Source organism: Coregonus lavaretus, assembly GCF_964263955.1.
Source record: "Coregonus lavaretus genome assembly, chromosome: 37".
Lineage (NCBI taxonomy): Eukaryota > Metazoa > Chordata > Actinopteri > Salmoniformes > Salmonidae > Coregonus > Coregonus lavaretus.
This window is the reverse complement of record NC_140024.1, coordinates 34,510,306-34,536,650: the sequence shown is the minus strand read 5'-3', so window position 1 is coordinate 34,536,650 and position 26,345 is coordinate 34,510,306. Positions and strand designations below refer to the sequence as shown.

The following is a 26,345-nucleotide window of genomic DNA, read 5'->3' as shown; positions in this document are numbered from 1 at the left end:
GAAAAGGGTCAAATCTACAAAACTTAATCCACTCTGTTCGCAACAGATTTGAGTTTTGGGAACAGAAAACTGTACTGAGATCTAATGTTCCATCGATGAGAAAATTAGCAGAATGTCAGCCAAGTTTCGTCTAGCTCCATCTTCTCCCACAACTGGACTTCTAAACGAATGCGTCAGATTCATTCATCCTGCGAGAGATCTGGCTCCTTGTTCTATCTGTGTCGCAGTACTACAGCAGATAGAGGAAGATATCAGCACCCAGGAACACTGCAACCAGACAGGTAAACTACGTTAAATGACAACTGGAGATGTTTTTTTATACACACTACCGGTCAAAAGTTTGGACACACCTACTCTTTCAGGGATTTTTCTTTATTTTGACTATTTTCTACATTGTAGAATAATAGTGAAGAAATGAAAACTATGAAATAACACATATGGAATCATGTAGTAACCAAAAAAGTGTTAAACAAATCAAAATATATTTGAGATTTTTCAAAGTAGCCTTCATGACAGCTTTGCACACTCTTGGCATTCTCTCAACCAGCTTCATGAGGTAGTCACCTGGAATGCATTTCAATTAACAGGTGTGCCTTGTTAAAAGTTAATTTGTGGAATTGATTTCCTTCTTAATGCATTTGAGCCAATCAGTTGTGTTCTGACAAGGTAGGGGTGGTATACAGAAGATAGCTCTATTTGGTAAAGACCAAGTCCAAATTATGGCAAGAACAGCTCAAATAAGCAAAGAGAAACGACAGTCCATCATTACTTTAAGACATAAAGGTCAGTCAATCCGGAAAATGTCAAGAACTTTGAAAGTTTCTTCAAGTGCAGTCACAAAAACCATCAAGCGCTATGATGAAACTGGCTCTCATGAGGACCGCCACAGGAAAGGAAGACCCAGAGTTACCTCTGCTGCAGAGGATAAGTTCTTTAGAGTTACCAGCCTCAGAAATTGCAGCCCAAATAAATGCTTCAGAGTTCAAGGAACAGACACATCTCAACATCAACTGTTCAGAGGAGACTGCATGAATCAGGCCTTCATGGTCGAATTGCTGCAAATAAACCACTACTAAAGGACACCAATAAGAAGAAGAGACTTGCTTCGCCAAGAAACACGAGCAATGGACATTAGACCGGTGGAAATATGTCCTTTGGTCTGATGAGTCCAAATCTGAGATTTTTGGTTCCAACCGCCGTGTCTTTGGAGACGCAGAGTAGGTGAACGGATTATCTCTGCATGTGTGGTTCCCACCGTGAAGCATGGAGGAGGTGGTTTGATGGTGCTTTGCTAGTGACGCTGTCTGTGATTTATTTAGAACTTTTGACTGGTACTGTATATAAAATGGCCAAAACATCCTAATGCACATCAGATTTCACTATGAATGAATTCAGGGTTGGTGTTTGATGTGATATAAAGTAGGCTTTGTTTAAAACAATACTTGTATAGGGATTTTTAAACAGACAATTCTTGTTTGCTTTACTAACCATTTAGATAGGACAATGATAACTGTATGTCTTTTATTACACAGTTGATCTCTTTTATATACATATTGCAACAGAGAATCGGGGACACTGGACACATTTTAAAATGGTACGATAGCTATTCCATGTTAATTAAGTGTTAATATACATAATTCTCTGTATCTTGAAAATCAAATTACATGTGATAAAAAAAAATAAAAAAATGGAACCATCACCAGTCACACGAGTACATGGTAGTTATTTGTGAAATCACATGTCATCTTGTCTTTTACAAGTGAAGCACCACATTCTTTCGGCTTGGTTTGGAACAGAATTGAAGGTGTCAAGAATTGTACAGTAGGAAGGTTTAGCCCAAACAATAATTATAGGTGTCAAACTGGTACAAGTAACCGAAGAGGAACAATATTTAAATTTTACACCATAAAACAATGCAGTTGTTTAATAGAGCAATTCATTTGAAACTATGGGGGTGAAGGGAAATGACTATTTTTGCTGTATTTGTATACATTTTGTATGACCACATATTTGCCACTAGATGGACCTTTTTAACCACAGAAAAATGGGTGGAAAGAGATCTTGAGGACAGCTCATTGCAGTTATAAATGATCATCTTGTGTCACTCATTACTTTCATGATGAGGGAGTTTCCATCATTGTGAAATTCACGAGGGCTTTGAGAATCGGGCTGCAAAATCAAATATTGTGGGTTCGTTTCCTTGCAACCCTTGACAAATATAATTTCCAAATAAAAAGTTTACAAAGCTGAATCCAAAGCATTGCAAGCACCAACTGCGCCACCAGGGTTGCAAAACTCCAGTAACTTTCCCCAAATTCCCAGAAATCCCAGTTGCAGGATTCCCAGAATCAGGTGGGAATAAGCAGGAAATCCGGAATCCTCCAACCAGGATTTCTGGAAAACATGGAAAGTTACCGGAATTTTGCAACCCTGTGAGCCACAAAAGGACCATGTTTCTGTATTTTCTTCCTCTTTGTATGTAATGAAAGTTTACATTCCCCCTATCAGGGCATACAGTGGTGTACAACTATACAAGCCCCAACCGAGTCATTGGAAGGGGTTTCTAGTCTTAACACCACATGGTTTTAAGATGACTGCAAAGGCAAGCGATGCATTTAACACAAAGACTTAAGTCTTTTTATTGGCAGTGGAAAATAAGTTTCAGTATTTTATTGAAAGTAAGCAATAAATAATACTGTGATAAAATAGTTCATAAGTACTCAGACTGTACATCATTTTGTTACCAGATCAGGAAAATATAAATGGGGAGAACAGGAGATTTAAAAAAAAAAACAGGACAGTAACAGGATTTGCATTGTGCATTATAAATGACTAAATTACAAAGGGAATAACATAACTAATGTAGTGTACATGTAGGGTGGAAAGGACAAGTCTTCGGTTCCGTGACATCATTTGCCTTGAAAAAGTATTGACACAGGAACCTGTGTTGAAACACAAGATAAAAAACAGCTTTTGCCACTCAAGTGGCAACTTCGAAAAATCAAACCGAGAGCAACAAACACGACAGGGATGAAGAATAAATAAGAAAGACAGAGAAAGGAGAAAAGAAAAAAACCATAAGGCTTGATTAGAAGTCTCCGTAGTACAAAGTGTTTGTTAAAAGGTTTGTGGGTGGGATCGCTCCGCCTTGGGTGAGTAGCTAGTCGCGGGGATCAGTTTAGGCCACAGTGGAGTTGGTCCGTCGATAGTAGAGCTGCCACGCTTTAAGGCTCAGGTACACGCGAGTTCATCTTCACGCGCGTCTGGGCTTCCGTTGCATGCTCCAGGAGAAGGCAGGGAAAGGAGAGGGATGATGGGAAGGAGTGAAAGAGGAATGGAAAGCTTCAGCATGCGAGGTTGACCCGATAATTGGAGATCCTACACAGCAGAACGGTCTCTTACCAAGCGATGCATCTGAAAGTAGCCCTGGTCTTCACTACTGTTTATGGCTTTTGTTTTAGTATTTCAGGTTTGGTTTCACCAGAAAGAACAAAAAAAGAGTTGTTTCACATGTCGCCACGGTTACCAAGGGCCTTGTTGTGGTTACGGTCCGCCCGGTGCTTAGCGACCACAGCAGTTTGTGAAACAAAGTCAGTCAGAACTCCAGCAATATTTCTGATATTCACATATCCTCATTGTCCTATAAGAGCTGCATTTACAAATAATCACCATTGATATGCTTGAAGACAACAAGAGACTGGGGCAGAAGGGAAAGGGATACAATTCAGTTAAAATGTCACATATTAAAGTCACTTGAGCATCAGTTCAATGATTAAAAACAAAAGCTGAGGAGAGAAAGAAATACAAAACGTACATCTTGTCAATACAAGATCAGGAATATATATAAAAAAGATTAGATAATGTCTGTCGATATAAATATACACACTCCAGACCGTCGAAAAACATTCAGTTACATCTGAGAGTTAACCTTGATAAGGGCACAGTAGGAAAAGTTTTAGAAAAGAGGGATATTTCGATTTAGGTGGGAGAGAGGGGGGAAGAGAGAGAGAGATACATAACAAATCTAAAATCATTGAAATGTCCCACCAGCTTGCTTACATAAATAGAGATTGGTGATGTGGTTGCTAGTTCTTTTATATCTATGATAACAATAAAACTCTGTTGAAGTGTCGTCGCAGGGTCAGCAGCTGCTCCTGGTGGAGGGGAACTCACACCCCTCATCCTCCAACCAGCAGTCACCTATACAAATAATGAGGATAAACTAAGAGACAGGGAGGAGAGAGAGGAGAGAGGGAATAGAGGGAGGGGGGGAAGGGAGGGGAAGGGAAGGGAGGGGTGGAGGGGGGGGAGGGAGGGGAAGGGAGGGGAGGGGGGGGAGGGGAAGGGAGGGAAGGGAGGGGGGGGAGGGGGGGGGGGAGGGAAGGGAGGGGGGGAAGGGAAGGGAGGGGGGGGAGGGAAGGGAGGGGGGGGGGGGGGAAGGGAGGGGAAGGGACGGGAAGGGAGGGAGATTTGCAGAGAAGCAGCAGATGAAGAGGACAGAATAGAGGAGGAGGAGAAGCGTAGACATGCGTTATTATCGCCCAAAAAAGCCGAGGCACAACAAGCTGCTTTAACAGAAGATTAGATGCATTGTGAAACTTACCGTGTGTGGTGTTAGCAGGAGTAGGTCCTGACTGTGGCAGTGTCCAGCCTCTGTATTGCTGACTGACCCCCTGCATCCCCACAGCAAAACCACATGCAGAAACATGCTGTTAGTTAGTCACTCACAATCTCCAGCACAACACACACACTAGAGCTGGGAAAACACTAAACCATTGTTGAAAGCATATTGTGTAAGGTCTCATGGAGATAAAGCCACAGCAGTGCCATGCCTAACACACAGTTAGACACAGTGGACCCAACCCCTGTCGTACCGTCCATGGGGCTCCTCTTTGGCTGCATGGACGGGGACGCTGCGTTGCTATTGGTCAGTCTGAAGTTGGCAGGCAGGGTGTCGGCTGAGCCCGGGGACATCCCCCGCGCGTCTTTGGGCCGGAACTTCTTCCTCCAGGAGGGGGTGCGCCGGAAGTTCTTATCATCATCCTGGAAGAGATTCAGAGAGGAGGAAGCAGGAAGGAAATAAGGATGTGGATATACATGGAGGAGCGCTTTGGAAAGAGAGTGTGTGTGCTTTAGAAAGAGAGAGTGTGTGTGTGTGAGCTTTAGAAAGAGAGAGTGTGTGTGTGAGCTTTAGAAAGAGTGTGTGTGTGTGAGCTTTAGAAAGAGAGTGTGTGTGTGTGAGCTTTAGAAAGAGAGTGTGTGTGTGTGGTGAATCATATGTAAGTGTCTCACCTCATCCAGTCTCCTCTCTGTGCCGATGGCCAGCAGACTGTTGTACTCTCTCTCCAGAGCTGCTCTGGCCTACAAGGGAGGAAGGAGGGAAAGACACAGAGAAAGAGAGAGTAGATGAAGGAGTGCGTGTGGAGCTGAGGTCTCAGCTGGGAGCTGTTTGACTGCCAGGGAGGTTCACAGCCACCCACCAATGCTGGTAGTGTGTGTGTCTCTACATTCTGTGTGTTCTGGGTGGGGATCTGTGCGTTGTGGTGTACCTACCTGTGTGTTCTGGGTGGGGATCTGTGCGTTGTGGTGTACCTACCTGTGTGTTCTGGGTGGGGATCTGTGCGTTGTGGTGTACCTACCTGTGTGTTCTGGGTGGGGATCTGTGCGTTGTGGTGTACCTACCTGTGTGTTCTGGGTGGGGTTCTGTGCGTTGTGGTGTACCTACCTGTGTGTTCTGGGTGGGGATCTGTGCGTTGTGGTGTACCTACCTGTGTGTTCTGGGTGGGGATCTGTGCGTTGTGGTGTACCTACCTGTGTGTTCTGGGTGGGGATCTGTGCGTTGTGGTGTACCTACCTGTGTGTTCTGGGTGGGGATCTGTGCGTTGTGGTGTACCTACCTGTGTGTTCTGGGTGGGGATCTGTGCGTTGTGGTGTACCTACCTGTGTGTTCTGGGTGGGGATCTGTAGCAACAGGGCCAGGGCGTTGTGGTCGAAGGTTTCATCCAGGGCCAGCAGGGCGCCATGCACGCCGCTCTCCAGCAGGTTGTTACTGTACTCCTTCAGCCCCATGGCCTGCACCCAGCTGATCACCCGCTCGTTGCTCCACACCAGCACGTCTGCTTAAGGTACACAAATGGTAAATGGTAAATGGTAACCCCAATTTGTAAGTCGCTCTGGATAAGAGCGTCTGCTAAATGACGTAATGTATGTAATGAAATGGTACAGAAACATTAGGGGAATGATCAGGAAACGCATCCAAGGGACAGTCAAAAGAATTCCCCTGTGAAATAAAGAAATAGAGCAGGACTGACATGAAATGAAGTTGACATTTTGTTTGAATGCCCCACCCTCCGGTGGGAATTATTCCTCTGTGTTAGAAAAACATTGATATGATCAGGAAATACCACCGGAGGAAAAGTCCAAAGAAATCCTCTGTAGAAACAAACCCCATCATTTCTAAATGTGTATATGGATGCAATAGAAGGATAAATACCCACACTTCAGATTCTCCCATAGCGTTATCAGCTTAGCGTTGCGGAGCTAACTTAAATGATGAGTGAATCTGAACAGTGGGGTCATTTCTCCCTTCCGTTGACTGTCATTTGCTCTCACCGTTATCCCAGCTGTTACCTTGCAGCTCCAGCTGGGTCTCGTCACGCCTCCTCTCCAGCTCCTTCCTGTCGTAGTTCAGTCTCCTCAGACACATCACCCCACACTGGAAACTGTTCCTGTTGTTACACAAGACACACTGACCGGTTAAACATATAAAGAGAAACAAAAATGAACGTCCCTAGTCGTCCATGGCACCATTTTGGCCCTTAATAGTGGGAACTGTCCACCATTTATTTCGTCACCTTGCCTATGGAAACTGTAAACCATTTCGGCTCCTAATAACTGTGGAAGCTATCCACCATTTTGTATTTTTACCTGTGGAAACTGTCCACCATTTTGAGCTGTCCCCTCATGTCCTTCTTGGTGAGGTGGTCCAGCATGCGGGCGTCCACCAGGGACTCCATGAAGTAGGAGCGGTACTGGGGCAGACCCAGGCTGGGCAGCCACTCATTACCAATCCACTCATGGTTCATGTCTCCGTACGCCAGCGTCTGTGGAGGGAGAGACAGGGGCTAGGTCAGACTGTGTTTGGGAGTCTATAGGAGGAGGGACAGGGGCTAGGTCAGACTGTGTTTGGGAGTCTATAGGAGGAGGGACAGGGGCTAGGTCAGACTGTGTTTGGGAGTCTATAGGAGGAGGGACAGGGGCTAGGTCAGACTGTGTTTGGGAGTCTATAGGAGGAGGGACAGGGGCTAGGTCAGACTGTGTTTGGGAGTCTATAGGAGGAGGGACAGGGGCTAGGTCAGACTGTGTTTGGGAGTCTATAGGAGGAGGGACAGGGGCTAGGTCAGACTGTGTTTGGGAGTCTATAGGAGGAGGGACAGGGGCTAGGTCAGACTGTGTTTGGGAGTCTATAGGAGGAGTGTAAAGAGTTAGTGGGTCATGGCTACCATAGCTATGAAAGGCTACCAGGATATTGCAACAACAACAAAAGGCTAGGTGTGAAAGTGATGGAAACCACCCTATTAAAATCTATTGTGTGTAAGTTACAGCAGGGTTAAGAGCAGCTACGACTACAGATCAGAACTAGGGCCAGTGAGACAACTAGACTGATCTATGTTCTGATAGGAGGGAGGTCAGACAACTAGACTGATCTATGTTCTGATAGGAGGGAGGTCAGACAACTAGACTGATCCATGTTCTGATAGGAGGGAGGTCAGACAACTAGACTGATCTATGTTCTGATAGGTGGGAGGTCAGACAACTAGACTGATCCATGTTCTGATAGGTGGGAGGTCAGACAACTAGACTGATCTATGTTCTGATAGGAGGGAGGTCAGACAACTAGACTGATCTATGTTCTGATAGGAGGGAGGTCAGACAACTAGACTGATCTATGTTCTGATAGGAGGGAGGTCAGACAACTAGACTGATCTATGTTCTGATAGGAGGGAGGTCAGACAACTAGACTGATCCATGTTCTGATAGGTGGGAGGTCAGATAACTAGACTGATTTGTGTTCTGATAGGTGGGAGGTCAGAGAACTAGACTGATTTGTGTTCTGATAGGTGGGAGGTCAGAGAACTAGACTGATTTGTGTTCTGACAGGTGGGACAACTTCTAAACAGCAGAGGCTTCTAATAAATTGTATCCGGTCCTGACTGTGGCTTCTAAACAGGACATCTGAGTTAATGTCTGTCACTACAAGAGTTTGATGGGAAGCCTTATCACTACGTGTATAACCATTAAACTGTCCAACAGAAGGGCTAAACTGTCCAACTGAAGAGCTAAACTGTCCAACTGAAGAGCTAAACTGTCCAACTGAAGAGCTAAACTGTCCAACTGAAGAGCTAAACTGTCCAACTGAAGAGCTAAACTGTCCAACTGAAGAGCTAAACTGTCCAACTGAAGGGCTAAACTGTCCAACTGAAGAGCTAAACTGTCCAACTGAAGAGCTAAACTGTCCAACTGAAGAGCTAAACTGTCCAACTGAAGGGCTAAACTGTCCAACTGAAGAGCTAAACTGTCCAACTGAAGGGCTAAACTGTCCAACTGAAGAGCTAAACTGTCCAACTGAAACAACCATCTGTCTAACAGATGAGCTAAACTGTCCAACTGAAGAGCTAAACTGTCCAACTGAAACAACCAATTGTCCAACTGAAGAGCTAAACTGTCCAACTGAAGAGCTAAACTGTCCAACTGAAGAGCTAAACTGTCCAACTGAAGGGCTAAACTGTCCAACTGAAACAACCAATTGTCCAACTGAAGAGCTAAACTGTCCAACTGAAGAGCTAAACTGTCCAACTGAAGAGCTAAACTGTCCAACTGAAGGGCTAAACTGTCCAACTGAAGAGCTAAACTGTCCAACTGAAGGGCTAAACTGTCCAACTGAAGAGCTAAACTGTCCAACTGAAGAGCTAAACTGTCCAACTGAAGAGCTAAACTGTCCAACTGAAGAGCTAAACTGTCCAACTGAAGAGCTAAACTGTCCAACTGAAGGGCTAAACTGTCCAACTGAAGAGCTAAACTGTCCAACTGAAACAACCAATTGTCCAACTGAAGAGCTAAACTGTCCAACTGAAGAGCTAAACTGTCCAACTGAAGGGCTAAACTGTCCAACTGAAGAGCTAAACTGTCCAACTGAAGAGCTAAACTGTCCAACTGAAGGGCTAAACTGTCCAACTGAAGAGCTAAACTGTCCAACTGAAGAGCTAAACTGTCCAACTGAAGAGCTAAACTGTCCAACTGAAACAACCAATTGTCCAACTGAAGAGCTAAACTGTCCAACTGAAGAGCTAAACTGTCCAACTGAAGAGCTAAACTGTCCAACTGAAACAACCATCTGTCCAACTGAAGAGCTAAACTGTCCAACTGAAGAGCTAAACTGTCCAACTGAAGAGCTAAACTGTCCAACTGAAGGGCTAAACTGTCCAACAAACAACCATCTGTCCAACTGAAGAGCTAAACTGTCCAACTGAAGAGCTAAACTGTCCAATTGAAACAACCATCTGTCCAACTGAAGAGCTAAACTGTCCAACTGAAACAACCATCTGTCCAACTGAAGAGCTAAACTGTCCAACTGAAACAACCATCTGTCCAACTGAAGAGCTAAACTGTCCAACTGAAGAGCTAAACTGTCCAATTGAAACAACCATCTGTCCAACTGAAGAGCTAAACTGTCCAACTGAAACAACCATCTGTCCATCTGAAGAGCTAAACTGTCCAACTGAAGAGCTAAACTGTCCAGTTGAAATAAGGTGAAATGTCCTCGTCATCTACCACAGCCAGCGAGAGGAGAGACAAACCTGGGCCCAGCTGCCCTCGGCATCTTCCTGTTGTTAGCATGGTTAGCATGGTGAGAGAAGAGAAGCGGGTTAGAGTTAGTGACCGTGGCAGTGCTGGGTTAGGCAGCTCAACATGAACATGCTACTCAACAAGTGTTAATGTTAAGACAACTCAACTAGAAACTGGACATGCAACAAACACAGCTCATGCTTTAGGCTACATTAGCTTCCTGTTCTCTATGAACCTGAGATTGACCTAGAACTCATTTCAATATCTAATACCGGTATTTGCCCTGTTGAAATATCCATTGTACCACTTCATGTATTAGTAAATCCCAGGTTGAAACAGGACTGTAAATATAGCATTGAGCAAAAGTGTTTAAATGAAACAGTTTTATAACTTGACATGCTGTGTAGCAATTAGGCCAGGAACATAAAGATAACACAAATCTAATGTTAACCAGTCATTTTAGTTCAAAAGCTAAGTCTATGCTGAACTTAGCCTTCAACCAAACTGACAGACACACACACACACACAAAAACACACCTACTGACACCAAAAGCCCAAACCAAGACACAGACTTGGACAAACAGGGCCGTGAGAAAAGCACACACACAGGGAGTAACACCCAACTACCAACCAGATCACTACCAGTCGCCAGTGACTGCCCAATGGCTTGGCCAGACTAACCGTGGGGGGCATGGCTGCAAGGCACTCCAACTCTTCGTGCGTGACCCACACGTTCCCCGTGGACTGATCATGTGACAATCCCAAGAATCACCAGTGATGCAAGCGTGTGAGAGGACAGGGAGGAGGGAGAGGAGAGGGAAAGGAGATGGAGGAGGGAGAGGAAGTGAGGATTTGTTTTGTTTAAGAACACGAGGGAGGAAGGTAAGGGAAATAAGAAGACCAGACAGTATTGTTATTAATCACACCAAATGATTCACACACACAGAGACAGAGAGAGAGACAGAGAGAGAGAGAGACAGAGAGAGAGAGAGAGAGAGAGAGAGAGAGAGAGGGAGAGAGAGAGAGAGACAGAGAGAGAGACAGAGAGAGAGAGAGACAGAGAGAGAGACAGAGAGAGAGGCCCCAATCAGGGCAGTCCTTGTGAGTGATGCTCCGTGAACTCCGATTGGTGGACAGGTTACAGTGAGAAACGCTATTAGCTGGTTAGAGGAGTGACAGTAGCATGCTCCAATCAGGTGGTGAGGAACGGAAGAAGAGGACAGGTCCTCCAGGATCCACGGCTGAGCTGGACTGTCTTAATTTTGGAGCTACCAGTATCTTTGGTGTGTGTGTGTGTGTGTGTGTATGTGTCACTGTGTATGGGTACACGTGTGTATGTGTGTGTTCTCGTTTGTGTGTGTGTGAGCGTGTGTGTGCATGTGTGTGTCTCTCTCTTACGGTTCTGGAGGTGGGGGGTGCAGAGGGGGAGGTGAGGGACATGATCTCCTGGATGGCCAGTCTCAGTTTGAGGCGGTGGAGGGGGTTACTGATGCCAATCTCCCTCTGGATCTCTGTGTCCGACAGGGCAGACATGATGGCACCGCTCTTCACATTGGCACGACACGCCGCCACATACCAGGCTGGCATACCCACCCACAGCTACAGAGGGAACAGAGGTGGCAGGGGAGGGCAGAGAGAGGGGACAGAGGTGGCAGGGGAGGGCAGAGAGAGGGGACAGAGGTGGCAGGGGAGGGCAGAGAGAGGACAGAGGTGGCAGGGGAGGGCAGAGAGGGTACAGAGGTGGCAGGGGAGGGCAGAGAGGGGAGGGCAGAGAGGGGACAGGGGAGGGCAGAGAGAGGGGACAGAGGTGGCAGGGGAGGGCAGAGAGGGGAGGGCAGAGAGGGGACAGAGGTGGCAGGGGAGGGCAGAGAGAGGGGACAGAGGTGGCAGGGGAGGGCAGAGAGAGGGGACAGAGGTGGCAGGGGAGGGCAGAGAGGGGAGGGCAGAGAGGGGACAGAGGTGGAAGGGGAGGGCAGAGAGAGGGGACAGAGGTGGAAGGGGAGGGCAGAGAGAGGGGACAGAGGTGGAAGGGGAGGGCAGAGAGAGGGGACAGAGGTGGCAGGGGAGGGCAGAGAGAGGGGACAGAGGTGGCAGGGGAGGGCAGAGAGGGGAGGGCAGAGAGGGGACAGAGGTGGAAGGGGAGGGCAGAGAGAGGGGACAGAGGTGGAAGGGGAGGGCAGAGAGGGGAGGGCAGAGAGGGGACAGAGGTGGCAGGGGAGGGCAGAGAGGGGACAGAGGTGGAAGGGGAGGGCAGAGACGGGAGGGCAGAGGTGGAAGGGGAGGGCAGAGAGGGGACAGAGGTGGAAGGGGAGCGCAGAGAGGGGAGGGCAGAGGTGAGAGGGGAGGGCAGAGGTGAAAGGGGAGGGCAGAGAGGGGAGGGCAGAGAGGGGACAGAGGTGGCAGGGGAGGGCAGAGAGGGGACAGAGGTGGCAGGGGAGGGCAGAGGTGAGAGGGGAGGGCAGAGGTGAGAGGGGAGGGCAGAGGTGAAAGGGGAGGGCAGAGAGGGGAGGGCAGGAGAAAAACAGGACAGGATTGGGTTATTTTTGTGTTTTGAATGTGTGTGTGGGTGTACACATGAGAGTTTTTGGGTTAATGTGTGTGTGTGTGCATATTAGTTTGTGGTGTGTGTGTGTGTGTGTGCGTCTCACCTCCAACCAGACCACTACAGTAGGGCCGTCCCACTGGGCGAAGGGTAGACTCTGCCTGCGAGCCTCCTCCAGCAACTCATGCCTAAAACAACACACAGGGTTAGAGAGAGAGAGACACACACAAGCCCGTTACGCCATACACACACCTCAACCTGCACACCATGAAAACTCAGTACCTCATACACACATTGTTGTAACCATGCCGAGGTAAAACAGAGAGAAAGCTGAGGATTTTAACCCTGCGGCAGTTCGGACCCAGAGAAAGATAAATAGAGATATATATATATATATATATAGATATATATATATATATATATATATATATAGAGAGAGATATATATATATATATATATATAGAGAGAGAGATATATATATATATATAGAGAGAGATATATATATATAGAGAGAGAGAGATATATATATATAGAGATATATATATATAGAGATATATATATATAGAGAGAGAGATATATATATATATAGAGAGAGAGAGATATAGAGATATAGAGAGAGAGATGGAGAGAGAGAGAGAGAGAGAGAGAGAGAGAGAGAGAGAGAGAGAGAGAGAGAGAGAGAGAGAAACCCCAGATCATTTCCAGAACAGTCACCTTTAAATCAATACATTTGGTGGAAGACTCCTGTTCCTGAGTCAAGAAGAAGGCCACCTTTATGCCAAGCCACTGTTACATAACCGGTATCTTTGTGGCTAACAGACTAAGGGCATCATGGGAAACGGAGTTATCACAACGGTTCAGTAATAGGGGGAAACTTGCGTTAGTTAGAATGCATCCATAAGAGAACCGTCAGTAGGGGACCGAATACATGCAAAAGAATACATGGGAAAAAACCTTCTCAGATAGTATGTTTGTCTATTCTTTGTGTGTAATATTTTGGTCCACAGGATAGTTCCATCCACTTCTTCACTCTAATAACAGCATTGTAATAACCTGTTAGCAGTGGAAAGATACCACTAGAACCTGACCAGAACTAAACCTGGCAAGACTGACTCAGTTGTCTCAGTGGTCGCGGTCAATTCCAGTTAATTATGTTAATCTACACCTGTTAGTCTCGTGTTTACGAAGCACGTGACAAATAAAAAATTGAATTCAGGAAGTACACTGAAATTCCAATTCTCTACCATGCTTTTCAAATTAGGACATTTTGGAATTGGGTTTACATTCCGAATTGACTGGAATTGAAATGGATTTGACCCCAACCCTGATAACTAGAGTACAAGGATGAAGTTAACACCAGAAGGGGCTCAGAGAAAGCTTTATTAAAACGACAGGTTAGGCACATTCCTGTTAGTTGAGATGGTACTGTAGGTATAGCAGTGAGGAAAATACATCAGAGCAGGTCTTAGGAGAGCTGGTGAGGGCAGCATGAAGCCAACTGTTTGGCGGCAAAGAGGGCAAAGCAACAAGCAACATGGAGGAGATCACTCACCCTGTCTTTGGACTACAGATGGAATGAGAGGGGGATGAAATAAAAGGGTGAAAATCAGCTAAATAAAAAGTGAACTGAAGCCAATTAAAAATAGCAAACTAGGCCAATGAGAGCTCCTGGTGGTGACGGCCAATGAGAGCTCCTGGTGGTGACGGCCAATGATAATCAGGCTTTGACTGTATTCAAATAACGTAGATCTATCGAAAGCGTCATTAAATGATCGCTCAAAACGCAAATATTCAGCCACCTTACTTTATGCATAATTGAAAGTTTTACAGCTATGAACAAGTCACCCCTTGATTACTTCAAAAGAAAAACGGGGGACATTAGTTCATCAAAATGAATGAAATGGAAGCCTGGCCGACACTACATAATATCAACCTGAACTAGAAGCATGAAGCTGTACAAACGCATAGGGCTGGTTTCCCGGACACAGATAGAGCCTACCCCTGTACTAAAAAGCACTAATTACTGTAATAGGAATCCGGGAAACTGGCCCTTAGAAAAATCAGACCCTGGCAGTGTGGCTGAGGAGTTGCAGTGATTTGCATGATGGGAGATTGAGTTTGTGTGGATGGGACGGGCGAGGGCATGAGGCCAGGTCCCCTGGGAGGGACAGCATGGGGCGGGGGCATGAGACCAGGCCCCTGGGAGGGACAGCATGGGGCGAGGGCATGAGGCCAGGTCCCCTGGGAGGGACAGCATGGGGCGGGGGCATGAGGCCAGGTCCCCTGGGAGGGACAGCATGGGGCGGGGGCATGAGACCAGGTCCCCTGGGAGGGACAGCATGGGGCGGGGGCATGAGACCAGGTCCCCTGGGAGGGACAGCATGGGGCGGGGGCATGAGACCAGGTCCCCTGGGAGGGACAGCATGGGGCGGGGGCATGAGGCCAGGTCCCCTGGGAGGGACAGCATGGGGCGGGGGCATGAGGCCAGGTCCCCTGGGAGGGACAGCATGGGGCGGGGGCATGAGGCCAGGTCCCCTGGGAGGGACAGCATGGGGCGGGGGCATGAGGCCAGGTCCCCTGGGAGGGACAGCATGGGGCGGGGGCATGAGGCCAGGTCCCCTGGGAGGGACAGCATGGGGCGGGGGCATGAGACCAGGACCCCTGGGAGGGACAGCATGGGGCGGGGGCATGAGGCCAGGTCCCCTGGGAGGGACAGCATGGGGCGGGGGCATGAGGCCAGGTCCCCTGGGAGGGACAGCATGGGGCGGGGGCATGAGGCCAGGTCCCCTGGGAGGGACAGCATGGGGCGGGGGCATGAGACCAGGTCCCCTGGGAGGGACAGCATGGAGCGGGGGCATGAGGCCAGGTCCCCTGGGAGGGACAGCATGGGGCGGGGGCATGAGGCCAGGTCCCCTGGGAGGGACAGCATGGGGCGGGGGCATGAGGCCAGGTCCCCTGGGAGGGACAGCATGGGGCGGGGGCATGAGGCCAGGTCCCCTGGGAGGGACAGCATGGGGCGGGGGCATGAGGCCAGGTCCCCTGGGAGGGACAGCATGGGGCGGGGGCATGAGGCCAGGTCCCCTGGGAGGGACAGCATGGGGCGGGGGCATGAGGCCAGGTCCCTGGGAGGGACAGCATGGGGCGGGGGCATGAGGCCAGGTCCCCTGGGAGGGACAGCATGGGGCGGGGGCATGAGGCCAGGTCCCCTGGGAGGGACAGCGGTGGCTGTGTGTGAGAGAGAAAGTGGCAGAGCGCTACACGGCAGGGTGAGCATAGAGCAACACAGGGCTGTTACAGTGCTTTGGTCAGATCTAGAAGGGCCATATAGAACACACAAGCATAAACAGCTGTATGGCTGGAGCCATCAACCAGACGTATCTGAGCTAGATTGACCTCTAATGCAACAAGATCTACGGTTGATGGAGTAGATTGATATCTATGGGATGGAAGCGTTAAAAACCCTGGTCACTGCTCAGAGCAACAGCATATCTGTTGATTACAGTCATCCGAGTGGCCAACTCATAGACACAGCCGTTCAGACTATCTACTGTTAACTAGATAGAACCTGTCTAGCTACCATTAGTAATATCTACTGTTAACTACATAGAACCAGTCTAGAACTAGTACTATCTACTGATGTATCTACAGTGCATTCGGAAAGTACTCAAACCCCTTGACTTTTTCCACATTTTGTTATGTTACAGCCATATTCTAAAATGGATGAAATAAAAAAAAAATCATAATCAATGTACACACACAATACTCCATAATGACAAAGCGAAAACAGAAATCCCTTATTTACATGAGTATTCAGACCCTTTGCTATGAGACTCGAAATTGAGCTCAGGTGCATCTTGTTTCCATTGATTATCCTTGATTGGAGTCCACCTGTGGTAAATTCAATTGATTGGACATGATTTGGAAAGGCACACACCTGTCTATATAAAGGTCCCACAGTTGATAGTGCATGTCAGAGCAAAAACCAAGCCATGAGATCGAAAGAATTGTCCGTAGAGCTCCGAGACAGGATTGTGTCGAGGCACAGATCTGGGGAAGGGTACCAAAAAATGTCTGCATCATTGAAGGTCCCCAAGAACACAGTGGCCTCCATCATTCTTAAATGGAAGAAGTTTGGAACCACCAAGACTCTTCCTAGAGCTGGCCGCCCGGCCAAACTGAGTAATCGGGGGAGAAGGGCCTTGGTCAGGGAGGTGGTCACTCTGACAGAGCACCAGTTTCCTCTGTGGAGATGGGAGAACCTTCCAGAAGGACAACCATCTCTGCAGCACTCCACCAATCAGACCTTTATGGTAGAGTGGCCAGATGGAAGCCACTCCTCAGTAAAAGGCACATGACAGCCCACTTGGAGTTTGCCAAAAGGAACCTAAAGACTCTCAGACCATTAGAAACAAGATTCTTTGGTTTGATGAAACCAAGATTAAACTCTTTGGCCTGAATGCCATGCGTCACGTCTGGAGGAAACCTGGCACCATCTCTACGGTGAAGCACGGTGGTGGCAGCATCATGCTGTGGGGATGTTGTTCAGGGGCAGGTACTGGGAGACTAGTCCGGATTGAGGGAAAGATGAATGGAGCAAAGTACAAAGAGATCCTTGAAGAAAACCGGCTCCCGAGTGCTCAGGGTTCACCTTACAACAGGACAACGACCCTAAGCACACAGCCAAGACAATGCAGGAGTGGCTTTGGGACAAGTCTCTGAATGTCCTTGAGTGGCCCAGCCAGAGCCTGGGCTTGAACCCGATCTAACATCTCTGGAGAGACCTGAAAATAGCTGTGCAGCGACGCTCCCCATTCAACCTGACAGAGCTTGAGAGGATCTGCAGAGAAGAATGGGAGAAACTCCCCAAATACAGATGTGCCAAGCTTGTAGCGTCCTACCCAAGAAGACTTGAGGCTGTAATCACTGCCAAAGGTGCTTCAACAAAGTTCTGAGTAATGGGTCTGAATACTTACATAAATGTGATATCAGTTTTTTTATTTGTAATACATTTGCACAAATTTATAAAAACCTGTTTTTGCTTTGTCATTATGGGGTAATGTGTGTAGATTGAGGGGGGAAAACTATTTAATCCACTTTAGAATAAGGCTGTAATGTAACAAAATGTGGAAAAAGTCAAGGGGTCTAAATACTTTCTGAATGCACTGTATGTTGCGTCACTGACAGAAGCGGTGACGGGATGTGGAAACACCTACTTCTTCTGCAGTTTCCTGTTCTTCTCAGCGGGGCCGCCCAGTTTGCCCAGCCCCAGTGCATCCTGGGGAGAGGTCTCCGCCTCGGGGGTACCAGCTATGAGGAGAGATGAGGGTCAGAGGTCAACTTCAGTCTAGGTAGTCCCTTCCCGGTTTCAGTTTTTTCCATCTGTTTGGTGCCTAATGAACATGACTCAGCAGGTATGTTCTAGGGAGGGGGGACTGACCTTGGCTGCCAGGGAACTCCTTGCTCCCTGGGGGGCCTGGCCGACCCTTCTCCTTCTTGCCGAAGAGGCGCCCGATGGAGGACTTGATGCTCTTCTTCTTGGCTGCCTTGTTCAGAGAGTCCTGACTGCTATTACTGCTGCTGGGGTTACTACCCTGGCCGTCCTGTAGGGCGGCCATACTGAGACGGGGAGCGAGAAGGGGGAGAGAGGTGGGGGGCGGGGAGAGAGAGATGGGGGGCGGGGAGAGAGAGATGGGGGGCGGGGAGGGGGAGACGGGATAGGTGGGGGAGAGAGAGATAGGTGGGGGAGAGAGAGAGAGAGGTGGGGGAGAGAGAGAGAGGGGGGAGAGAGAGATAGGGGGGGAGAGAGAGGAGGGGGGAGAGATGGGGGGGGAGAGAGGAGGGGGGAGAGATAGGTGGGGGAGAGGGGGAGAAAGAGAGAAGGGGGAGAGAGGGAGGAGGGAGGCGAGAGAGGGAGGAGGGGGTGAGAGAGAGGCGGAGAGAGAGATGAGCATGAATGCATAAAGAGACATACAGAGAGAGAAAGCGATGGAGAGAGATATGTGGATAGATAAATCGATGGAAAGATCAGAAACAGAGGGATGAAGAGATAGATGGATGGACAGATAAGAGAACGACAGAAGGAGAGAGAAACGAAGAGACCAGCATCAGTATATTGCTCTTCTAGAAAACGAACAGAGTGATATATTGACGTGAGGCAGAAAGGTCCTTCCTACCTGCGGATGTCTCTGATGTCCTCATGGCTGGCAGTGTGGATGGCCCCCTTGTGTAGGCGCATGGAGCGTGGGGAGGTGGGGGGAGACGTCTCACACTGGATGGTGGCCTTGTCGTCCTGGGCAGACTAGACACAACATGGGGACACTCAGTCAGTCACTGTCTTCTAATCTAATGGAAAATAGTATTTTCCTTCTCTGTATGGAGTCGATGGGGAGTATGGTAGAGCAGCAGAAACAGACTGGTTCTTGAACCTGGAAAGAAAACAATAAGTCTCCCCTCGCTTTGTGACAGGATGTTCAAGACACTCAGGGTTTGGGAGGTGTAGGGTTGAACCACGTGGTGGGGGTGGGGGGGTTGAACCACGTGGTGGGGGGGGGGGGGGGTTGTGAAGTCACATTTTATGGGGGGTGTAGAGTCTAGAAAACAGCGTATGGTTGGGAAGGAGACAGACAGACAGACAGACAGGCAGACAGGCAGACAGACAGACAGACAGACAGACAGACAGGGTAGAGGCCAGAGAGAAGTAGCTAGCATGGTTTCTAGATTACCTTCCTGCGGTGCTTGCGCAGGTCACTAGGCTGAAGCAGCGGAGGAGGAGAGAAGAGAGCACGTTAGTCACACACACTACCAGCAGAACCCAAGGCCCAGCACACACACTACCAGCAGAACCCAAGGCCCAGCACACACACACACTACCAGCAGAACCCAAGGCCCAGCACACAGGTGACTACCTCATGAAGCTGGTTGAGAGAATGCCAAGAGCGTGCAAAGCTGTCATCAAGGCAAAGGGTGGCTACTTTGAAGAACCTCAAATATAAAATATATTTTTGATTTGTTTAACACTTTTATGGTTACTACATGATTCCATATGTGTTATTTCATAGTTTTGATGTCTTCACTATTATTCTACAATGTAGAAAATAGTAAAAATAAAGAAAAACCCTTGAATGAGTAGGTGTTCTTTGACCGGTAGTGTACACTGTCTGGGGGAACCACACCGAGGTCAAAGATCAGAGGAGGGAGCAGAGTGAAACCACTGCAAAACACACTCCGGGAGGAGGGGGGGGGGGGGGGGGGGGGGGGGTTCAGTCTGTGGTAGTAGCTAATGGCTAAGCTACTGCTTTAAGGGGTCGCTCTCACACACACACACACCGACCGTGCTCTCTCACATGGGTGTTCTTAAAAATAACATACGCTAATTAATTGGTTTAAGTTGAAGCAGGAAATGAAACACACAACACCAGACTGTTTACCTAAAGGAACAGGCCTGGGTCATGTTCAGGGGGCACAACATGGAGGAAAGCAGCATCAACGTGTCCAATTCCGTTTTTAAATGTTTTGCCACGGTGTGCCCTACTGAACACAACCTAGGACTGTGGTAATAATATGTGACTCATGTCATGTGACAGGGGAGTGAGGCAGCCAGGGATATGGGACTAGTGTCATGTGACAGGGGAGTGAGGCAGCCAGGGATATGGGACTCGTGTCATGTGACGGGGGAGTGAGGCAGCTAGGGTTGATGTGCCCCTGCATGCCTTTTCTCTAGCCTGACATCTCTAGAGTAAATAAACAAATGGAATAGCAGCACATATTTCCATGGAAGGTTCTCCTAGCCCTGCTCTGAACCACCCCCAAGCGACAGGAAGCGATAAGAGTACCAGGAAGAGGAGGGGGGGGGACAGAAGTCAAACACAGAACTTAATCAAGCTGAGGGGAAAATAAGTCATTTAACTCAGTCGTGTCTGAAATTAGGTCTTAACTGAGCACAACAAGGCTCTCCTTTAACTGATATCAAAATCTACAGCCATTCTGTCTGGTGTGTGATGAGCTAACAGCCAAACAAACAGAGTTTTTGCATTCGCTCTGCATCTTCATTGGTTAAGCCATCTGCCTGATCTCTTTCTGAAGTCCAATGGGGGCCCGGCATTCTAGGACAACTTCAAAACCCTGCCATGAGAGGCTAGTGACCAGCTAGTGATTGCTGTGTGGCCCCACAGATGGACCGTGGGACGGTGTGTGTGAGTGCGACCCCAGGCTGACTGAACGCTGCCTGGTGAAGAGAGGAGCAGGGTAGGGGGTGGTACCTGGAAGTAGCATGGAGCATAGCTACAGGCAGGGGGGACAGGTAAGCTAAGGCTAGCAGCAGGGTAGGGCAGGTAAGCTACTGTCTGCTGCTGGGACAGAGACCTCTGGATCACATAGGGGTCATAGAGGTAGTGCTGGGGGAACACAGGCACAGGTTACACACACACACACGTCACCTACCAAATACAAAATGCCAAACTAGTAGCTAGTTCCATGAACGTGTCACAAACACTGAACAGATGAAAACAGATTCTAATGGACAAAGATCTGACAACACATGAAACGAAGCTCCTGTAGACTAGTATGAACAAGGGATGGTATAACTGAACCAATAATGAGAGATGACAGTTAGTGAAGCTAAAGGAATGGAGAGAGAGCAGAGAAGAGAAGAGAGGAGGGAGAGAGAGAGAGATCGACGAGAGGAGGAGGAGGATGTCATTCTAGAGGAGGAGGAGAATGATGTCATTCTAGAGGAGGAGGAGAATGATGTCATTCTAGAGGAGGAGGAGGATGTCATTCTAGAGGAGGAGGAGGATGTCATTCTAGAGGAGGAGGATGTAATTCTAGAGGAGGAGGAGGAGGATGTAATTCTAGAGGAGGAGGAGGAGGATGTAATTCTAGAGGAGGAGGAGGAGGATGTAATTCTAGAGGAGGAGGAGGATGTAATTCTAAAGGAGGAGGAGGAGGATGTAATTCTAGAGGAGGAGGAGAATGATGTCATTCTAGAGGAGGAGGAGAATGATGTCATTCTAGAGGAGGAGGAGAATGATGTCATTCTAGAGGAGGAGGAGAATGATGTCATTCTAGAGGAGGAGGAGAATGATGTCATTCTAGAGGAGGAGGAGGATGTAATTCTAGAGGAGGAGGATGTAATTCTAGAGGAGGAGGAGGAGGAGGATGTAATTCTAGAGGAGGAGGAGGAGGAGGATGATGTAATTCTGAAGGAGGAGGAGGATGATGTAATTCTGAAGGAGGAGGAGGAGGATGTAATTCTAAAGGAGGAGGAGGATGTAATTCTAGAGGAGGAGGAGGAGGATGTAATTCTAGAGGAGGAGGAGGAGGATGTAATTCTAAAGGAGGAGGAGGAGGATGTAATTCTAGAGGAGGAGGAGGATGTAATTCTAAAGGAGGAGGAGGACGTAATTCTAGAGGAGGAGGAGGACGTAATTCTAGAGGAGGAGGAGGAGGAGGATGTAATTCTAAAGGAGGAGGAGGATGATGTAATTCTAAATGAGGAGGAGGAGAATGTAATTCTAGAGGAGGAGGAGGATGTAATTCTAGAGGAGGAAGAGGATGTAATTCTAAAGGAGGAGGAGGATGATGTAATTCTAGAGGAGGAGGAGGAGGATGTAATTCTAGAGGAGGAGGAGGAGGATGTAATTCTAAAGGAGGAGGAGGAGGATGTAATTCTAAAGGAGGAGGAGAATGATGTCATTCTAGAGGAGGAGGAGAATGATGTCATTCTAGAGGAGGAGGAGAATGATGTCATTCTAGAGGAGGAGGAGAATGATGTCATTCTAGAGGAGGAGGAGAATGATGTCATTCTAGAGGAGGAGGAGGATGTAATTCTAGAGGAGGAGGAGGAGGTTGTAATTCTAGAGGAGGAGGAGGAGGAGGATGTAATTCTAGAGGAGGAGGAGGAGGAGGATGATGTAATTCTGAAGGAGGAGGAGGATGATGTAATTCTGAAGGAGGAGGAGGAGGATGTAATTCTAAAGGAGGAGGAGGATGTAATTCTGAAGGAGGAGGAGGATGTAATTCTAGAGGAGGAGGAGGAGGATGTAATTCTAGAGGAGGAGGAGGATGATGTAATTCTAAAGGAGGAGGAGGAGGATGTAATTCTAGAGGAGGAGGAGGATGTAATTCTAAAGGAGGAGGAGGACGTAATTCTAGAGGAGGAGGAGGAGGAGGATGTAATTCTAAAGGAGGAGGAGGATGATGTAATTCTAAATGAGGAGGAGGAGAATGTAATTCTAGAGGAGGAGGAGGATGTAATTCTAGAGGAGGAAGAGGATGTAATTCTAAAGGAGGAGGAGGATGATGTAATTCTAGAGGAGGAGGAGGAGGATGTAATTCTAGAGGAGGAGGAGGAGGATGTAATTCTAGAGGAGGAGGAGGATGTAATTCTAAAGGAGGAGGAGGAGGATGTAATTCTAGAGGAGGAGGAGAATGATGTCATTCTAGAGGAGGAGGAGAATGATGTCATTCTAGAGGAGGAGGAGAATGATGTCATTCTAGAGGAGGAGGAGAATGATGTCATTCTAGAGGAGGAGGAGGATGTAATTCTAGAGGAGGAGGAGGATGTAATTCTAGAGGAGGAGGAGGAGGAGGATGTAATTCTAGAGGAGGAGGAGGAGGAGGATGTAATTCTAGAGGAGGAGGAGGAGGAGGATGTAATTCTAGAGGAGGAGGAGGAGGAGGATGTAATTCTAGAGGAGGAGGAGGAGGAGGATGATGTAATTCTGAAGGAGGAGGAGGATGATGTAATTCTGAAGGAGGAGGAGGAGGATGTAATTCTAAAGGAGGAGGAGGATGTAATTCTGAAGGAGGAGGAGGATGTAATTCTAGAGGAGGAGGAGGAGGATGTAATTCTAGAGGAGGAGGAGGATGATGTAATTCTAAAGGAGGAGGAGGAGGATGTAATTCTAGAGGAGGAGGAGGATGTAATTCTAAAGGAGGAGGAGGACATAATTCTAGAGGAGGAGGAGGATGTAATTCTAAAGGAGGAGGAGGATGATGTAATTCTAAATGAGGAGGAGGAGAATGTAATTCTAGAGGAGGAGGAGGATGTAATTCTAGAGGAGGAAGAGGATGTAATTCTAAAGGAGGAGGAGGATGATGTAATTCTAGAGGAGGAGGAGGAGGATGTAATTCTAGAGGAGGAGGAGGATGTAATTCTAAAGGAGGAGGAGGAGGATGTAATTCGAGGAGGAGGAGGATGTAATTCTAAAGGAGGAGGAGGAGGATGTAATTCGAGGAGGAGGAGGATGTAATTCTAAAGGAGGAGGAGGAGGAGGATGTAATTCGAGGAGGAGGAGGATGTAATTCTAAAGGAGGAGGAGGAGGATGTAATTCGAGGAGGAGGAGGATGTAATTCTAAAGGAGGAGGAGGAGGATGTAATTCGAGGAGGAGGAGGATGTAATTCTAAAGGAGGTGGAGGAGGATGTAATTCTAAAGGAGGAGGTAAGGGGTGGTTGTTTCAGAGAGGAGCTGGTTGATCAACATGGATGGACTGACGCTGAATGAGTAAAAGGAGAGCGATGATGGATGGAGTGTTGGACCCAATCCCAAATCACCCCCTAAACCCTACGTCCTATGCACTTGTGGAGATCAGAGAGGATTTAACAAGTGTAGGTAATATGATGATAGCTCCACTTGCTCTCTGATAGGCTAGCTGGAAGTTTCACCACATTACGTATACTAATCAACTCCTCTAAGATCTCCACAAGTGCATAGGGCGTAGGTCTCTCTCTCACCAGGGTCATGACTCCCATGCGGTCCACCTCTCGGTTGGGGCTGCGGTTGGGGATGCGTCGCGGGGTGGAGGAGCCTGAGCCGGGGGGCGACGAGCCCCCCATGGAGGAGGGGGGGATGGAGCTCATGGAGCGGAAGCGGCTGCCCCCCAGGCTGTCCCCACTGCCCACCCGGCTCTCCATCTCCTCTGCCAGCATGGCTGTGTTCTCCTTCTCCTCCTGAATCATCCTGGGGGGGGGGGGGGGGGGTAGAGGAGAGAGAGAGAGAGAGAAGGGAGAGAGCGCGAGCGAGGAGAGGGGGGAGGAGTGAGAGAAAGCGAGGGGAGAGAGAAAGAGGGGGGGAGGAGTGAGAGAAAGCGAGGGGAGAGAGAAAGAGATGTTAGTGTTAGTATCTCCTTGTTTTCACTAAAATGAAAATGGGAAAATGTTACTCAAAAGATTATTAGAATGACAGATCCAGAATGAGGTTGAAATACATATAACATGCTGATCCAATGAGTAGCAGTAGGGGCGTGTGTGTGTGCACCTGATCTCGTTGTTGATGGCGTCCAGCTGCTCCTGCAGCATGAGAGCCAGGGTCTGGGCGTCGGCCTGGCCGGCAGGGGACAGCAGGTCCACTGAGCTGAAGATGGTCTCGCGCTCATCGTCCTCCAGGTCGGACGTGTCCAGGTCAGACTCAAACGCCTGAGCAACGTTGGCCAGAACATTAGCCTGCTGCACACGCTCCCACTCCTGTTCATTCAGAGTCTGGACCTGAGATGGGAGAGAGAGACAGAGACACAGAGACACAGAGACAGAGAGACAGAGAGACAGAGAGACAGAGAGACAGAGAGACAGAGAGACAGAGAGACAGAGAGAGAGAGAGAGATAAAGCGAGAGAGATAAAGCGAGAGAGAGAAAGCGAGAGAGAGAAAGCGAGAGAGAGAAAGCGAGAGAGAGAGCGAGAGCGAGTTAGACTGATGGTATCAGACGGTCCTGAATACCTTTTAACCATGCACTGCAAAGACTGAAGACCAACATCAAATCATCATCATCACGGTTGTCTTCATTCTGACTTACATGTCTCTGATGTCCAGAGAGGAAGCAAAGAAAGGGAGAGAGAGAACACCATCAGATACAGTGAGATCAAATGAGAGAGGCAGGGAGGGAGGGAGGGAGGGAGGGGGACAACAGTTTGTGGGCCGGAGAATTCTGGGCTGCTGGGGTGAATTCAATGGAACATCAGTAGCTAGGTCCACCAGACAGACAGACAGCTGCCAATATTACATTTAAACGGTCCCTCACTAGGACACACAGGGCTGTGGGGGCTCACCTTGGAGGGTTCGTCCCGTAGCGCGGCAAACCGCCCCTTCTGGGGCCGCCTCAGCACCAGCGCGCTGCCGTAGTGGTCCGAGTGGCTGTCCATCATGGAGGAGGCCGACACCGGGTACCTGAAGTCTGGGGTGCTGCCTAGGTGAGACCGCCTGAGAGCGCACACACACACACACACACACACACACAAACACACACACACACATCACACACATCACACATCACATCACACACAATAGATCAATCACAAAGAGAGATGTGGACAGAGGCCAGAGCACTGGCCAATCATGTGTGGGCCAGAGTCTAGGACAGCCAATGAGGAGAAAGCAGATGATCTTACCCATGGTGCAGCAGTGAGTTGCTCCTGCCCTGATCGTTCTCTGCCCGCATCGTCTCAATCTGGATCAATAGCTGCTCCTGAGAGAGGGAGGGAGAGAGGAGGGGGAGGGAGAGGGAAGGGGGAGGGAGAGAGGAGGGGGAGGGAGAGAGGAAAGGAGGGGGTAAGGAGGGGGGGGGGGTAGGGGGAGGGGGGTATAGAGGGAGAGAGGGAATGAGGGGGTAGGGAGGGAGGGGGTAGGGGGTAGGGGGAGGGGGTAGAGGGAATGAGGGGGTATAGAGGGAGGGAGGGAATGAGGTGGTATAGAGGGAGGGAGGGAATGAGGTGGTATGGAGGGAGGGAAGGAAGGAGGTGGTATGGAGGGAGGGAAGGAAGGAGGTGGTATGGAGGGAGGGAAGGAGGGGGTAGGGAGGGAGGGAAGGAGGGGGTATGGAGGGAGGGAAGGAGGGGGTATGGAGGGAGGGAAGGAGGGGGTAGGGAGGGAGGGAAGGAGGGGGTAGGGAAGGAGGGGGTAGGGAGGGAGAGGGGAGCAGAGAAAGACAGACATGAGGGATGTCATTGGGGATGAGAATCCAA

At 48.7% G+C, this 26,345-nt stretch overlaps 1 protein-coding gene across 3 annotated transcripts in view; it reads right to left on the bottom strand.

Moving 5' to 3' along the window:
* Positions 1-1,507: 1,507 nt before the first annotated feature.
* Positions 1,508-26,345, bottom strand: part of LOC311111868 (liprin-alpha-1-like) — a 66,875-nt gene continuing 42,037 nt past the window's right edge. Inside the window, exons 10-26 of one of the 3 annotated variants that reach the window (XM_084154774.1) lie at positions 25,773-25,849; positions 25,434-25,584; positions 24,648-24,874; positions 24,125-24,350; positions 18,562-18,686; positions 17,826-18,004; positions 17,602-17,695; positions 12,495-12,576; positions 11,245-11,445; positions 10,528-10,590; positions 6,928-7,103; positions 6,613-6,728; positions 5,941-6,116; positions 5,293-5,361; positions 4,875-5,043; positions 4,604-4,673; positions 1,508-4,222 (exon numbers count right to left, since the gene is read on the bottom strand). In XM_084154774.1, coding sequence (XP_084010900.1) covers positions 4,615-4,673; positions 4,875-5,043; positions 5,293-5,361; positions 5,941-6,116; positions 6,613-6,728; positions 6,928-7,103; positions 10,528-10,590; positions 11,245-11,445; positions 12,495-12,576; positions 17,602-17,695; positions 17,826-18,004; positions 18,562-18,686; positions 24,125-24,350; positions 24,648-24,874; positions 25,434-25,584; positions 25,773-25,849 — 2,190 coding nt within the window. In that variant the 3' untranslated portion in view covers positions 1,508-4,222; positions 4,604-4,614. The remainder of the gene's footprint in view (positions 4,223-4,603; positions 4,674-4,874; positions 5,044-5,292; positions 5,362-5,940; positions 6,117-6,612; positions 6,729-6,927; positions 7,104-10,527; positions 10,591-11,244; positions 11,446-12,494; positions 12,577-17,601; positions 17,696-17,825; positions 18,005-18,561; positions 18,687-24,124; positions 24,351-24,647; positions 24,875-25,433; positions 25,585-25,772; positions 25,850-26,345) is intronic. The other 2 variants (XM_084154776.1, XM_084154775.1) reach the window with 2 other exon arrangements.